The sequence below is a fragment of the Kryptolebias marmoratus genome, linkage group LG23 (genome assembly GCF_001649575.2).
Source record: "Kryptolebias marmoratus isolate JLee-2015 linkage group LG23, ASM164957v2, whole genome shotgun sequence".
NCBI lineage: Eukaryota > Metazoa > Chordata > Actinopteri > Cyprinodontiformes > Rivulidae > Kryptolebias > Kryptolebias marmoratus.
Genome location: NC_051452.1, coordinates 10,260,290 through 10,277,616, shown reverse-complemented (window position 1 = coordinate 10,277,616; position 17,327 = coordinate 10,260,290). Strand labels below are relative to the sequence as shown.

The window sequence follows — 17,327 nt, the reverse complement described above, 5'->3', positions numbered from 1 at the left end:
TGAGCACGCCATGGCAACGCGCGCATTTCGAGCGGGAGGAGCTTACCAAAGCGATGACGGTGGCTCCGGCGCCGGCCAACGCCACGATGTAGAGGTGGTAGGACAGGTAGAACTGTGGACAACACGAAACACTCAGTGAGAGAGAGAAACTAAAAAAAAAAAAAAAAGAATGCATGTCACCCGCCGTTTAAGATCACCTCGTGTTGAGAAACGGTGAAACGTCACGCTTTAAAGCACGAGGTGTGAGCGACTCTTAGCTACTACCACATCAGATCTGTAAAGCTGAATTACAGCCATTTTCTGTTTTCTTTTCTCAGCTGTGGCAGCCATTTCCAGTTGAACTGGCTCCAATAAAAATCAGCTATAGAGGTAGGTCTAATGATTATTTCTTAAGAGTTTCATAAAAAAAACCCCATCCAGTTCATTAATTATCTTGCTAACAAACTACAATCTTGCACGATCTATTAGAGCTCAAAATATGTTTTAGGGGCAACTCTCAGCGACACTGATACCAAATTTTAGCTCACTATCTGTAAAACTGACCGATTTGGAGCCATTTTTGTGTGTTTTAAAGTTCAGCTGGCAGCGGGTGATTAAAATAAAATAAAAATAAAAACGTATAGTGTCCTCTTACCTCGCTGGTGTTGCAGATATCTCCCAGTGTGGCTCCACAAGCCTTTCCCGGCGTAGCGTTCATGGCTACGAGACCTGCAGGATCAAAGAGATGGAGACGTCACCGAAGTGAGACAAGAAGCTTCTTTTTTTTTTTTTTTTTTTTATATATATTCCACCGCAGAGACAACGTACGATCGAGGGCTTTATGAATCAGGCTCAGATAGAGATTAAAGGAAACGGGGCGGCGGCTGCTGCAAAAAAAAATATGGGTCACCGTTCTGAATCCCTTCGTTCTGCGGAAACTATTTTCACCGATTTGAAAGAAAAAAAAAAGGGCCGAAAAAACGCACCAGGAGATGGATTAGAAGCTTTAAACAAAACCAGAAATTCGTTAAAAACCCCAATCGCTCATCTGAGCTGCTGACAATAATTTGATTGCTGCCAGTAATTGGGGTTAATATTTCATGCGGCGTAATACTTGAGCACCGAAGCCAATGAGGCATATGTGAGACTCATCCTACTTTGTAAGCAGGCCAGCTGCCCTTCAGATGTGGGTCACATGCTGTACATTAAGCCTCCAAACACTGAACCACACATGCAGAAACAGACCCATACTCAAAATTAAATTTTGTTTTTACCCCTTAGGATGATTGTAAGACTTTAAAGTGATAATAGCTGTCGAAAAACGCAACTTTTTCAGTCGTTTTGGTGTAAATTTTTATGCTTCTAACAATTTCTACAGCGTTAAATTAGTTTTTTGGGGGGTCATTGTAGCTCAAACTCATCAGGGTTTTTGTGACGTTTGTGTTAGAAAACAGCAAATGTTCCTCGCCTTCGTTTACAACTAAATTCGACCCCATCGTCGTCTTTAATGCTCCCTCAGAGCGACTCTGCTCCTGCCGCCTCTCGTCGTCGCGGCTTTCAGACAAAGAACTTCACCTTTTCTCTTTCCACCTGTCAACTCTGAGTCCATCTGACTCTGTTCACATCCGAGGGATTATTTCACCAACTCCATATCCGTCGAGACCGTCCAAAGTGTTCGGATGTAAACAAACGACTCGTAATCGTTGGCAACAAAACGTGACTCTGCTGATTTAACTCATTTATTACAGATTATGCTGTAGATCTTTAGTAGTGACTGATGCACGTTTAGTGGTTATTTTTTTTATCACAGATGATGCACTTAAATGAAAAACATTGAAAATTGCGTATTATGTCGTTTCCATCCACAAAAAGAAACACGATAAGGGATGTTTTCATGTTTGAGCTCATTTTGAAGACACGGATCATGTTTTCTTTACTGAAACTAAAAGTTTAAGATTCAGAGATGATGTACAACAAGCTGCACAAGAAAGGAGTCTTATTTCAATGTTTTTCATATAAACGATTAAAATCACAAATTATTTAGGGAAAAGCTTTCTTCAATACTGTCTTTATGATCAAAATAACCCCGATTTTGTAAGTTATTGGCTTTTATCGTGATTTATAACTACTGTATGAAGCCCCACAGGATTTTAGAGGCTAAAGCTAAACGAAAAACAGAAATTCAGTCCTGAGAAGCAGCGTTACTCGTCTGTTTTATTGCAAAACAACCCAGTTTCCTTACAAGTATCTGCTCCAGCACACCTGATCCGATGTAGCTGCAACGAAGATCTTTAATAAGAATCAAGTGCGCGAACCACAGCTGGGGCGAAAACATTCAGAAAAGGACGACTTTCACGAGTTAAGGATGAGAGGAATTATAGATTTTAAGAGTTTAGCAGTGATGCAAGAAAAATACAGTTTTGTCAAAAGGTGTCGTACTTAAAATAATGTTTCTGTGTGCAATAAGGAGTATAATTAACTAATTTAATCCCAGCTACTGACCGTACTGCCTGACGTCCACACAGATGGAGGCCGGAGACGTGATGTTGGAGTCCGGAGACCTCATGGCGGCGCAGGTATTCCACATGTTAAAGAAGAGGAAAACTGGGATCGCCGTGAAGCAGAAGATGGCGATGAAGACCAGGGCAAAGATGTAGGTCAGGAACATGAACTGCGGAGAGCGAGGAGGTGAGATTTTAGATGCTTTTTTTTATTGTTAGGCCTCAGCGTCCACCCACGCATGAATCAGATTCTGTGTTTATGCTAACGGGACCGGACATCTGCAGTGATTGACCTAATTGGACTGGAAAGGACAAATTGTGCCAAAGAAACCCCGAAGGCTCGAGTGGGACTCAAGTGGGAGCGTTTCTGTGGGTCCGTCTTACGTCTACGTGATTAAAAATCCCTCTCCAGCGATTCTCTGACACTTGTTTGGCCTTGAGAAGCTAATATTTTAGGCGAAACCCTGATTAAAACACCCGAAGTTTGATTTATTTCTGCAGTGTAAGTGATGGTTTGCGGCGGCGTACGAAGGCGGTGATGCAGCGTCCGCAGACGGTCGTCTTAAAGTCGCTCTGCAGCTCCTTCTTGATGGCGCTGGTGGTGTAGAAGCCCTCGCCCAGCAGCAGGATGGCGTAGATGAAGAAGAAGGAGGCAATGCCGTAGATGATGTACTGAAAGATCTGGATCCTGGACACAAACAGACAGACGGAGACAAAATGTCAAAATGTCTCCAACTTCAGGAACAAAAACAGCAGAAAGATCATTTATTATCTTATCAGGAAATCAGGTGAAACAGAACTTTAATCTGGTTGTAAAAGTTGTTTTTTAACTCTAGGGTGAATGTTGAGGTTCTGGATGACAGCCGAAGTTTGTTAAAGAAGCCGAAACTAAGATGTTAAAGTTGAAGCAAGTGACTAAAATGTGCAAAACAGTAGCTAAAACTAGCATAACTTTAGCCAAAAACTAAGATTAGTTAAATAGTACCTAAAGGTTAAATTCAGCAAAACTGCTGCTTTAAGCTAAAATTAGCAAACTGTAGCTAAAAACCAAACTAAGCACAACAGTAGCTAAAATGAGTAAAACCATAGAGTAAAATTGAAGTTAAAAGCTAAAATCAGCAAACTAAAGCTAGCACATCAGTAGCAAAAAGCTTAAATGAGTTAAATCTTAGCCAAACAGTAGCTAAAAGCTGAACTCATCAAAGCTGAACTGTTTCTAACTTTTATATCAAAACAAATTTCAACAAATTGAGTTGGTGGGTAACATTCGCAAATGTTTGAGTTATTTATTTCAGTAAATGATGCAAAATACTGATCAACTTCAAAAACTGAAACGACCGGAGGCTCGTGGCGACAAATATTAGTCAACCTTAGCTGGGTAATGTTCGATAACTTTAAACAACAGCTTGTGATGATCATTAATGTCTAATTTGACAGAACTATAAACGGTAAGCTCTGTCCTTTTTATTTGTTGGCATTTCTTTCGTTTACAGTAATACCTAAACATCTTTGCTCCTTTAGTTTTTTTAGTTTCTTGGAATTGCTGTCAGTGACCGTGATGAGTTTTTGTTTTTTCTTGGATTTGTTTCTTTTTGTTATGTTACCTGTCTGTTTTTGGACAAAACATTAAAGAAAAACAGCAGCTTATGCCAGCTGATGTTTGCTGATCACATTGGTTTAATGTAAACACATTCAAATGGAATCGTCCTTCGTGACGGCAAGTTTTGATCATAAATGCTTTTAAAACTGAAGTCGTTTTCTAGTTTTTAGGGTTGCTGTCGGTTCTCTTTGACAGATTTTGGCACCTGCTGGGTACTCAGGTCACACTGGCATTTAAATACAAACAACAACAGTTGGTCTCCTCCAAAACTTTGCGCACTAATTTGGTGTCAGACGTTTGTTAACAAAAGGCCTTTAAAGGCGCGGGTGGGGGTGGGGGACTTACACAGTCGCGAGGGTGGCGTGGTCGCTGGTGACCCTGGAGAAGTGGTTCTCCAGCATGGTCAGGGTTCCGGTCAGCGCGACGTGCCCACAGCCGCAGAACAGAGCCACGCCTGAGAAGCAGAGGATGGTGGCCACCAGCGAGGCGTAGGGCACCCCGCCCAGACACTTGAGGCAGCACTCGGAGCATCCTGCAGGGGGGGGGGGGGGGGACAAACAAGCGCTCAGTTCAGCTACAAGGCGGCGTAACGCTCAGAAAGCTTTAAGGCAGGAGAACAAAGAATGTAGGTCAGATCTGGAGGAAGACAAAATGATAAAAAAAGGCTCAACCGCAAACGAAAGAGCAAAGAGCGAACCGCAGCGGTGCGATCCTGCTGATGACACTCGGTGTAAAACTCAGTGGCCTTTTTCTCCGCTGCTGCGGCTCTTATTTATTTATTTATTTGTCTCACTGGAGCAGAAACCTGCGGGGATGTTTGTACACTGCCGGGGCTGAATGAAACTTCAGAAGCGTAACGCTCGTCTCTGAGAGAAGCACATCTCTCTCTCTGTCAGGCATGTCGAGCAGCTAATCATAGCATCATTCACAGTGAGAGAGAGGGCTCAGCTGGGAGGGCTGCATTTTACATGCATGCTGCACTACATGCTCTTATCCTCACATAAAAAAGGCTCTTTTTGTCCGTAGTTCTTCTTGTAAAGAGATATTTATGATCTAAAGTAATAAGAGATCAAAATAGGTCAATAGGGCAAATAAAAATGACACTCTTAAGATGAAAAGCACAAATATGTTGAAGTTATTTGCAGTTTTGATTTAAAAGAACCTACTAAATTAGGCAGCAGAGTCTTAAAAATCTGCTTTAAAGCCTTTAAATCTCCAAAAAGTTGATGAATAATGAACAGCCATCCTCTCAGTTTGAACTGTGCCTACCGAGTGATGATGATGATGAATTAATAAATCTGTTTTCCATTAACCGTAGCGGCGCACGGAGCTTCCTGCATAAGTTATCAGCCTGGGACGTACAGGTGGCTCAGATGCAGCCCCTGCTTCGGAGCAAAGAGGACGGAGGGGAGCGGGAACAACAGGGAACAAAAGGCAGAAGAGCCGCGTCTTATATAACCATCGTTAAAAATAACTCCTCCGGCAAAAGCAGGAAGTTACTCTGAGAGGAGGAAAAAAAAGAAAAAGACAAAATGAACTGTCTTGTGTGTGCCACTTTGCTGTTTCCATGACAACCTGCTCCAGTTGGCAACCCTGAAGCATCATTATTTCATGTTCTCGAGTTCGTCGAGCCCTCCTAATTGTAAAGCCGCGATCACGTGACCGGCCGCGGCGTCTTTTTAAACCTGCAGACACACGGCGACCTGTTCTATAATAACGCACACTTTACGATCCATACAGCACCCGGCGGCTGAGACCAGAACCACTCAAACATCCACTCGAATAACGGACCGAGACTCACTGAAACGTAAAGTTGACTTTTTACACCAAATGTGAGGCCGTCTTCACCCATAAAGCGCACAAACGGCTAAAAAAAAAAGAGATACAATACCACCTCAAGGTTAGTTTGTAGCATCAAACAGACACAGTTTGATTTAAAACTCGTCCGTTCAGAGATGGTGTTTAAAGCCCGCGGACTGTTTTTATTGATGGGTTTAAAAGAGCCAATTGATTTAAGCACCCCTGAGGGAAGTAACGGGCATCAATAACATCTCCAGGCTGGAGGAAAAAGTACTAAATTGGCGATTTTTCTTTTTCTGTTTTGTTTATTTTTTTACTTACTCACTTCTCTGCTCACAGAAGTAAAGGCCAGAGAACATATATCAAATTCTAAAATGTGCAAAATGTTTATATAGTGCATTAAAGTGCTTCCTGAAATGAGGACTAAATACAGATTTGTATGTTTAGATGTTTTATGCCACGCTAACGTCACAAATTTGCAGCTTTCTTTTTAAATTTTTTTATTTTGGGCTGCATGATTTATATATAAAAAAAAATTGTTACAACAAATATGGCCGTCGAATGGATCCTGAAGTCCCACTGAGAGTTTAGATTGTGGTTGATGGGAGAAAAAAATTAAAAACCCAGCATTCCTTGAAGGAATGCATATCGCCCGCCACCGTCTGGTCCAGAATATCAAACTAATACCAACTCGTTTTTTGCATGGAATCCTGCAATATCGCATGGTTCTGTGAGGCCAAATTGAGCTCTGCATCTGTAAAACTGACTGAGTTGCAGACATTTTTGTGTTGGCTAACGAAAGTTAGCTGCAGCGGCCATTTTGAATTGGCTTGACTCCAAAAGTAAATGGGTGGCAGCAGCACACCTAACGATTTCTTAATGACAATTTCAGTTTGGTAACAGAAAAAAAGGCTTGACGCCAACAGTTAAAGGAAACGTTTTAAGCCAAAATATTACCCAATGTGCAGCGTTTTGAGTCTGTGTTGGGGATGGTGCTCAGCTACTACCACACCAGGTTTTAGCTCAATATTTAATTTATTTACTTTCATTAAAATTCATCTGCTGGTTCATGAGATATAAACTCACAAAACTGTATCGGTGTGAGGAAACTGACTTTATCTCACTGCCATATTCAACAATACCATAATGTTACTTTCTTAATATTGTTCCTTCTTCTTTCTATTTAGATTTATTTTTAACAAATCTAAAATATGTATATCAAGTAATAAAACACATGTAGTCCAGTTTCTGCAACGTGATGGAGAATTGTTTTTAATAAATTTTTCTAATCAGGATAAGAAAGTTGGAGTGAGTATAAACGCCCATCTTTAAATCAAAGATGGGACAGATTGCCTCTAAAGTGCGCTGCTGCTGTTGATGTCGAAGACTTTGTGTTGCGTAACTCAGCGGAGGCTCGTTGTGTAATAGATCCAAATCCTATTAATGCTAATGAAGGAAGCGGGCTGAAGGAGAAGTGCAGCTGGTAGAGCTGGACGGCTCCAAAATCCCGAGCTGGGGAGCGGGACGGGTCTCCAGGGCGTTGTGCTGCAATTACCGCTCAACGCAGTGATGACCACAAGGTTGGTTAAAAGCTGCTGAGTACTGACACCCGACCCCGCTGTAAAATGTCTCTCTGAGCAGGTAACCTAGTGCAAGTGTCCTGCTTTATTTAGAAAAGATGAGGTGTGGTAATCCTTCTATCACCCAGAGTTTCTCTGTGATCCTGCCTTTGTCTCTTTTTAATAATGTGACTCTAAAGAGACTCTTCAATATGAATCCCACGACTGTTCTGCTATTTAAGGATTTTTATTGCTTGGTTCACAAAGGCTAAGGCGGACAATAATGTTTTTACTAAAATATCTCCTGAACCACTTGGTGGATTTTAATGAAGTAATCATTGGATGAACATCTACAACAAATTAACTTTTGCAGTCAACCCAATTCAAGATGGCCACCGCAGCTTAGAAGCCTTTGAAAACACAAAAATTGCCTTAACTCAGTCAGTTTTACAATTTAAGCCGACTGACCTTCAAAAAACCCATAAAAATGGCTAAAACTCAAGCCGATTTTGCAGATATTGATGTAAAACTTGGTGTGGTTGTACCTGAGACTGATCTCAAACACAGACTCTGAGCACTAACTGAAAATTTTGCCGGTAACTATTTAAAGTCAGCTCTGCATGTCTGTTAGCTAAACATTTCATGAGCCACCCGACGGATTTCAATGAAACTTTCAGGAAATAATTATTGGATGTACATCTACAACCCCAGTCAAGATGTCTATCACTGGTAATTTACTTTAAAAACATAAAAATGGCTATTATTCAGTCAGTTTTACAGACATTGAGCTCAAATTTGATGTGGTAGTAGTTGAGTGTCATCCCCAACACGCGCTCTAAGCGTGACAACATCATGTATACATTTTAAAGGTTTGACCAAAACAGCTACAACTCTCAACATAACACGATCTTAGTTTAAAACTCAGGCTTGAAAGGCGGCGGGCGACACGCCGGTCCTTTCGTAACATTCCTGCTTTTCAGGTCCGTCTTCTTCCTGGTTCCGTGCAGCTTCATGGATGAATTCCCAGGTTTCTTTTGAACGCCGAGCAGGCTCCTGCATCCGGTCTGCCTCTGGCTACGACTGTCAGCCTCAGTTTAAAAGCGCTCTAATGGGAAGCAGACAGGCCGGAGTGGTCAGCCCGAGCCGGTCCTAATGGAAATCAATGGGCTATTCATTAGAGTAGAATTTAGGTGACACACCGAGGCTGGCCTATCTGCCTTGTTTTATACCTTGCTGCCTCTATCTTCACCCGGCTTGCCTTCTTCTGTGCTCTCGCTTTGAAATATACCTTCATGTCACCGCTGTGCTTTATGAAAGCAGCTGGAGTTAATCTCCGAGACAATATGTTATGCTCCTGTTACAGTATTGTACCATATATCATTTTAACAATCCTAAACCAAAAGCGTACAGCTCTGAGAGGACGTTTCCCAAAGCTCTGGCCTTTCCGTTTATTCTGTTCAAGTGACAGAATGGCAATAAATTTGACAGACAAAGACTGCAATTAAGGATTAACATCCTGTTTCTGTTGCAGCCCACAGGACAAAGCTAGAAAATGTTCTCCTGCTTAAATACGGATTTCAATTTGTGGCGGTTTATGGGAAACGATGATAACCGACGCCTGCTCGTTTTTGTTTGTCTCCACGCAGAAAGCTTAAAAAAACGAAGGATGAAAACGAGAGGAGGAGGAGTGAAGAGAGGACTGAGCAAGACTGAGGTGAGGAAAGAGGACGAGCGAGGAAAGATGAGTGAATGTGTAAGTGGAAAAAGGAAGAAAAAAAAAGCGGCTTCTGGCCCCAGGGCCGGCGAATGGCAGTTGCCGTAGCAACGTGTTACCCACGACCCACTTCGGCGGCAGCGCGGTCCCTCGCAGCCGCTCCACTCCTCGCTAACGTGCGCACGGAGTGACGTAACCTTAATCGAAGGCCAGATATCTTGAAACGGGTGTTCAGGTTTTCGATAACTGGGTCAAACAGAAACAGTGTTTCTAATTTACGCTCAGGAGATGAAACATTCACCCAGTGTACCACAGGAACTCCTACAGATTATTGATAACGAGATGTTTTGGCTGTTTTTTAAAATTTGTTGCATGTAAAGCCTGCAGTATTTGATCTTTAAACTTATTTGAACCACATGTACTTCATTGTATTATTTGGATAACTTGATATTAACCCCAAACATCAGGGCTGCACAATATGAGAAAAAAAATGATTTTCTCTTCCAGTGAGAGTCTTTTGATTTGACTATTATTTGCATGAATGCATGGTACTTGAAATATAATGCTCTGTTTTATTGAAGTGATAAATTATCAAACCCATAGATTATCTGCAGTTTCTTTTTAACAGATCCAGCTGATAAATGATCCTCAAATAATGTCATTTAGGGTTAGTTGTGGTTCTATGTTTGGCTCTTTTGTTGCCAAACTTTTGATGTGAACCTAATCTTTCTATAGGTTAGACCATTTTCTGCTTCCCTCTGAAGTTTTCATCTTTAAAAACTAAAACCTTGGGAAATATTTGTGCTCACTGCAAAGGTTTCATTTGTTTCTTCGCCCTTAATACTAGTTTTCTGCACAAAGATATTGTGAAAAGATGGAGTCAATGGAGCATCTGCATTCTTTTTCTTTTTTCTTTTGTTCGACACAAGGCTTTTTATTGGACAAGAGAGCACATTCAGGCACTTTGACTGAATAAATGAAGCCTGGCAGGCTGTTGGAAACAGAAACTGTCACCGATTGCTGACATCTTTTGTTATCGCGCTTCGCCTCCTGTCAATCACCTGACGCCCACAACGTGAAATAATCCCTCAAATTCATGTTGCCTCACAAACTTCATTGTCACTTGATTTCAGTCTGCAGCAATCTAGTGGATGCACTGCGCGGAGAGAAACGGCTTTAAATATTAATAAATGTACTTGTAATCTGTGGATAATAGAGCCTGAATTAATGCTCTGCATTTATTTAACATCAGTTTTCTTGTTGACATGCGTGCACGACACATATAAACTGGGAGAAGAGAAGACAGACTGATTAGATTCACAGTCCTGACAAAAACTGTACAACTTCGTGGTGATTATCACCAACTGTTTGTACGCACAGTACATCTGCCAGGAATAACAGCTTTAATAAAGCTTTGTGAATATTTCAGTGGCCGATCTGGTCCCTGCCTGCGGCTGCATTCCAATTTAAAGACACTGAACTCATCTTTGTGCAGTTTCCTCACAATGCATCATGGTTAGAGTCCCACAGGGGTAGAGGAGAGCCTCGGAGAAGGAAACGGGGAGCGGGGGGGGGAGACAAAAACAAAAGGTGAGTGGATAAAGAGGAGGGAGGGAGACTCGTAGCTGCATCCATCACCTGTGGTTAAGATGAAAAAGAAGCCCCATCTGTTTTACTGCAGCTGACAACAAACACAAACTCGAGCTCGGGAGATTTTCGTCTCTTAAGCGGAAGATTAAAAGTTTTCTCTGAGCTTTACCAAGAACTGCTTTCAAAGCCAAATCATCCTGACACAGGAACACTGAAAAAGGTTTTACTTTGAAAGATCTTTCTTAAAACTTTTATCTCAACAGTTTAGCTGTGGTTTTCACCTTTTATAACAACAAAGTTACAACCAAGATGAAATATGACTTAATAAGCATGAAGGAGATAATTTCTTATAGCAAAAAGCTTTCAAAGATGAACCTACTCTATTTCTTTTATTTTTTTTATTATTTATGGCCAATTTGACTCACTGATTGAGCAATACAAGCTGAAGCTGTTCCTCTTTTGTAAATTACACAAACCAGAAGCGCCTCACTGCCTCATCAGTGTGAGGTTAAACTCAAAAAGCCAGCATCGCAGAGTCAACTGAATAACAGGAACGTTTAGTGTTGCGCATGTGCCAATTTGACCCTGTGACTACCTCCATTACCGACACAGAGGCGTATGGGTACAGTTATACAGAAAGTCAATGTGCAATCAGCTTGAAAGTGTTGTGTAACAAAGACCTTATTGAACTTTTCTTCTATAAATTGTGAGTGGGGGGAAAAAATAGTCGAGCAGTTCTGCGAGCCTCAAACGGTTGAGTACCTAATCAGGTTCTACTGACGGCGCAATCATCCGTCCATTTTCTTTACCCACTTCTCCTCTCCGGGCGGCGGGGAGCTGGTGTCTGTCTCCAGCAGTCACTGTTTGAGAGGCAGGGGACACCCTGGACAAACACTCACACCTGGGGGCAGTTTAGTTACCTGCGTGTTTCTGACACCGGCGTACCCGGAGTAAACCCACACGTGCACGCGGAGAACAATCAAACTCCACCCAGAAAGGCCCCAGGCCGGGAGGTGATCCTGCGATCTCGCTGAGAGGCGACAGCTCCAACCGCTGCGCAGCCGTGATGCATTCAGGCTAAGTTTTTTTGGACGTTTTGTGCATATTTGCAGCCTGTAAAACAAATCATTGTATTCGTGCTAACAGGGGTGCAACTACATACTTTCTGAGGTGTATGCGAACACATCATCTCAATCACAAACGAAAAAAAGTTTAATAAAGTAAAAATATGTAACAGTAGTGGCACTCAGTGCTCAACAAATTTTCTGTAGTGGAAATTTGAAATCTGAACAACAGCCTGGACTCTATGTCAGAGTTTTAATACTAAACTGTTACATTTTGTGCCTTTGCACTTTGTCAAGAATAGCATCAAATGAAATAGACCATGCCACAATGGGACAAGTGATCATTGCTCATACTCGAATGAAGGTATGTTTTGATAAGTTTCAGCTTGCTAAAGGATCTCTCGGCAGATGTAACTGTCAGAGGCATGGTTAACAATACTGTAAAGGCTACTGTCAGATTTGGAAACACCAAATCAAGATTCTCCTGTATGAGGAAATTCAACTTTTCTAGAGCCTTGTAACCGTTCAGTAGATGGCTTGCTGGGTATATTTCTTGAATGATATCTCTTTAAACATCACAGGTAGTCAGGGCATATGAGGTCACTGATTCTTCCAGCTCAGCTAGGACAAATAAACGGTTTCTCTTCACAATATTTATTTAATTACTGTTAATCTATTAGTATGATTTGTTCTTTAAAATACCGTTTATATTATTTTGATTATTACTATGTGAAAAAAACGTACCATCTAAACTCAACATCCTAATCCAATAATCAAACCATAATAGTCTACTAAAAGCACAAAAAGAAACAGATCACAGCAAAATGTTCTGTATTATATGGGTCCCAGGAGCTGATTGAGGGATTTAGAGACACTGATGTCCAGTTCTTCTGCTGTTCTTCTACTGATCCATTCTGTCTGATGTCATACAGCACACCGGGCGACACATTGTTTTTATTGCCTGTATTCATCGTCACTGACGCTGTTCATCCTGGGATGTGCGTCTTCCAACTCATGTCTGCACTTTTGCAAGAGTTTTTGCTTCTAATGACATGGTGAGGTATCGGATGGAAATTTTCAAAAGACGCGGGTTGACAGCAGCTCACCGTGACGACAGCGTTGGACTGGAGCCGGGCGCTCCCGCCACAACAACTTTAGCCTGGCCTTAATATTTCCTGTGTTTTATTTTGGTCATTATTGTTATAATTGGATATGTGTGTGATAGGCGGGTCTATCGGACAATTATAGAAATACGGAACAAATCGCGTCCTGTATAGGTTCAAAACAGGATGCAACATTTAACAGCCAAACACGGGACGATTCCGTATTTACTGGATGGGTGGCAACCCTAGCCACCTGTCATTTTAGGCTAGCTTAAGCTAACCTGAATATTTACAACCCTCCTGTTGACACACTGACATTACTTACCTACTGTCTTTCAACCACTTTGAAAACCTTTTCTTCATCCCTCCAACATCTTTATCCCTCTTCCGTTTTCTGTTTTGTGCCAAGGAGGGCGTTTTTTCTGCCGCCCCATCTTTAGCTCCCCGTTGTGAAGTGCACTAACAATCGTAGTCTACGACTACTCAAATTTGAAAGAAAAAAAAACCCAGCGCCTGAGCGCGTTCTCAAAGGGCACGTGCCCAAGCGACCTGTGTGGGAGGGGGGAGCGACAGGAGGTGAGGTGAAGGAGCAGAGGGGCGCCTAATCAGTGCCGTTCCTCTGTTATTGATCATTTCAAACATGCACAAACTGCTGTTAAAATGAAAATACCGACTCGAAAAAAATTTCCCCACATAGTTTTGGCGCCCTCTCTAGAGCAACGCCCCTATGCGTTGCATACAGTGCATACCCACTTTTTGCGCCACTGCGTGCTGATAACACACTTTCCCTAAAATGTTTACAGCTAAATGATCTTTAAAGTAAATTTAGCAAAGATATTGTAACAAGAAGATAACACCTGATATATATTGGTTATTTTCTCTCACAAACCCGTCCCTAAGATGTTTTTAGTGATTGTCACTGAAGCTTAAGAAGACACACTCTGATCCTTTTAAACTAGCAGCCATCACAGGTCCTTTTTTGTGTGTGTGTGTTTGTTTTCTCACTGCACAAACATGACCTTAATCTTCTGTTTGTGAGAAACTCCGTGCTGTTTATGTAGCGTTTGGCAAGTCATAAGGTCAGCGAGTGGCCAGGCGTAACTGAGCTTGATGGACTGAATAAATCCCACTCTCTGAACAGTGTTAAACAATCAATGTGTTTATTCCACTCATTAGTGACATCTGTAGTTTTCTTTTATTGCCATCAAATACACTTAATAAAGTAAATCACCTTTTTTTTTTTCCTAATTTTTAATAGATGAGTTGCCCTCCTGCTTTTTATTTAAAAGTACCAGAAAGCTAAATAAGTAACAGTGGAAGGCAGCAGAAAGGACAGTGACAATGTTACCAAATGTTACACTTTATTTTTGTTTTTATTTTTACGTCAGCTCCGAAAACTCATCGCTGCATGAACAATCTTGAGCCCCAGTTGGTGAAAAGACGTCACTGCCTTCAAATCCGCCACTGGATTTAGTATCTGTCTGTCACGCAGTCGTCATACAAACGACGGCAGAGTCATTCGCCTTTCACAGATTGCTTTGCTGTATGTATAAAAAAAAGGACGAAATATACTGAAATGCTTAAACAGATCGAGCTCGCAGACAGACACATCTGTTACTCATCATGTTTCAGATTTGAATCTAACCCACCATATTTAACAACCTGTAAATAAAGTAAAATATTAGAAGTTTAGAAACACTTTCAGATTGTTTTCAGTTGGGCTGTACTCCTTGAAGATTAATAGGTGTAATAAAATAAGGTGTGGATTGTAGTTTTAGTATTTTAAAAATTATTCTTTTTTCCAGACTTTTTCTGTTGTTTAAAAAATAAAAATCCATATTTGTAGGAAACACTCAAACTTGGAGTATTTTTGACTTTGATTGTCTGTAAGAGATGGTCATAGTCATCAGAATGTTTATTTTTTCTTCATGCACCGCGTCAAGCTGTGAGTTTAAGGTTTTAGCCATCAGTTTCTTGGTTTTTGATTGAGTTCATTGGGCTAATTATACAGTTTATAACCTTTCAGTCACACGGTAGCTGTAACACATACACAGCTTTTCCATTTTTCTATAAATGCTAACACAGGTTTTGTATTGAAGGAGACTTGAACCATTAGCTAATTAAGAAAATGGGACACTTTTTTAGGACAGTTTGTGGTTTTGCTATATCGGAGATAAATCCTCACCACTGTGCAAACATTTACTGTAAAATTTACATTTTATTGGCAAAAATTGGCTCAAAGTGTCAGTAATTTTAAGTAAACTATGGAATTTCAAAATGGATGCTGTATGGGAACTTTGTTTTAGGGCGGAGCTTTAAAATCTAAAGCCGGATGATATTTTTAGAACTTTCTATCTTCAGTACTATCCAGCTGCACCTGTCCTAAACTGCCTCATGCAAACAGCGTCGACACTATTAAATCAAGTCTAGGTCCGTCGAAATGTAAAATGGCCCCTGTGGCCATGAGTGCTGTGCCTCAATGGTTACACAACCAACTTGGCTAAAGTCACTTTCCCTGAGATGTCCCTCCAGTGGCCCCTTGGCCACCACTTCAACCCTCCTCCCCCCACCTCCTGCTGATGTGATTATAGAGATTCACTTCCCAGCAGCTCAGAGGCAGATGAACACTTAGTGTATGAGCAGGAGCTTCCATTTACCGTTTCGCAAAAAGCTTTTCTCGACATTTGTCCGTCCCGAAACATTAATTAAATATAAAAGAAATCGAAAGTACACGTAATACATGGAAAGCCAGGGATGAAGTACCAAATCAACCAGCAAAAAAGAAACTAATTTCAACGCGGTTTGCAGTTTGTAAAGTTAAAATTAGGGTCAAGGCAGACCCCAGGCTGAAAATGCCCGGGTCTTCCCTGCTCCATTTTCCACTCTTCCAACATTGGAACGATCAGCTGTTTGTGATCGCATTGTGTTTGCAGCTGCAGTGACACAGAAACACAACTTCCCTGCCTGTGTTTATTACATTACATTGATTTAACAGACACTACGAGGAGTATAGAATACCTGATGCACTGAATGAGTGAGTGACGGGCTTTTACTACAGGAGTGTTTGAGTCTCTTTCAGTAAAAGATTGATTCGTACATTCTTACAGGCAACTGATACAGATGCTCATTGTGTGTAGGATAAATGTGATTTATGTTTAAAGTTATAGCTGTTTTGGTCAGGCATTGTAAATGACTTTATGCGCAGTCTCATGCAATATTGCATTAGTGCTTGAAGTATGGCCACTTCTGTGTTGGCTAAGGTTGATTCGCTGCAGCGGCTGAGTTGGGTTGCTTCCAAAAGTTATTTCTAGATGTGCAACCAGTTCTGAAAGGTTCATTAAAATCCGTCCACTGGTTCACTAGATGTTCTGCTAATTGCTAGAAACTAAAGAACGCGCACTCATAAACAGACAAAATAATACAGAAAATGCAACATTGGCACGAAGCTGTCAAAGCTGAAAGTGAATTATTGTGCTTACGCGATGATTCTCTTTGATTAATCAGCAGTTTGTCATGTCTGCACGCCGTTATTTGGGAGCATTTGGCTGATTTGGAACCTCTTCTGAGGTGGTACTAAAAGAAGTACCAGTATCATACACTCAAGAGGTTCTATGTAAACGCTAATTAAAGAAAAGGTGGAACAAATCTGCACCACACCGTGTCGTTAAATGAAACGCGCCGTAAGACCCAGAGTAACCTCACTATCATTCGGTTATCAATGCCAGCCTTGGTCAGTGATGTGCCGCTCATCATCATCATCATCATCAGGCGTTTTATGAGCTCTGTGTGAGGGGAGCAGATTGGGCATCAGTGGGTGATGGAGGAAAGCCAAAAAAGGCTGGCATTACTCAGGAACAAGACGTGCTGCGCCAACCTGCCACTTGCTGCTATTCATATACCCACAGCAGACCGAGGTGCAAACATAGCTGCAGTGTTGGACGGGGACGCGCTCAGATTTTTAGGTAGACGGGACAATTTTCTTTCCAAAATCTAGAGTTGCACAGCTTCTTTCTGTAATTCCATCCACGCGTTGGGAATGATCCAACATGCAATTCATCCAAAAATGATTTAAAGTTCCTTAAACGTCTTGTATTGCCAAACTAACTGTTCAGTACACAGTTTTTTATTTTTAAATAAAGTAATTTCTTACATACTAGAAGCCAAAAAAAAGCTTGCTATTCAAATGTAAGAGAACAGTTGTGCTAAATCACTTCAATATGCTTCATTTAAAGCAGGACGTTCTTGGTGAAAGGGTTTTATTCGGGCTTAAATTGTCTCCGTTTTTGCAAAACATCGATCCGTTTGGCTACCTGTAGTCTTAAGACATTTGAATCAGTCTTTAACAGGAAGTCACCTGTTTAACTTCGGCTGGTTTTCAGACTAAAATCAGTTTAGTTTGGTTTGAGTGGCGTCTGTC

The 17,327-nt window shown here is 41.3% G+C and overlaps 2 protein-coding genes across 2 annotated transcripts in view; one reads left to right on the top strand and one right to left on the bottom strand.

The window, feature by feature from the left end:
* LOC108246803 (neuronal membrane glycoprotein M6-b-like) overlaps positions 1-17,327 on the bottom strand; it is a 30,123-nt gene that overhangs the window by 3,794 nt on the left and 9,002 nt on the right. Inside the window, exons 2-6 of the mRNA XM_017434524.2 lie at positions 4,426-4,612; positions 3,009-3,168; positions 2,482-2,650; positions 635-708; positions 47-112 (exon numbers count right to left, since the gene is read on the bottom strand). Coding sequence (XP_017290013.1) covers positions 47-112; positions 635-708; positions 2,482-2,650; positions 3,009-3,168; positions 4,426-4,612 — 656 coding nt within the window. The remainder of the gene's footprint in view (positions 1-46; positions 113-634; positions 709-2,481; positions 2,651-3,008; positions 3,169-4,425; positions 4,613-17,327) is intronic.
* Positions 9,084-17,327, top strand: part of LOC108246785 — a 47,695-nt gene continuing 39,451 nt past the window's right edge. Inside the window, exon 1 of the mRNA XM_017434497.3 lies at positions 9,084-9,153. The gene's annotated coding sequence lies outside the window, so the exon portion shown is untranslated. The remainder of the gene's footprint in view (positions 9,154-17,327) is intronic.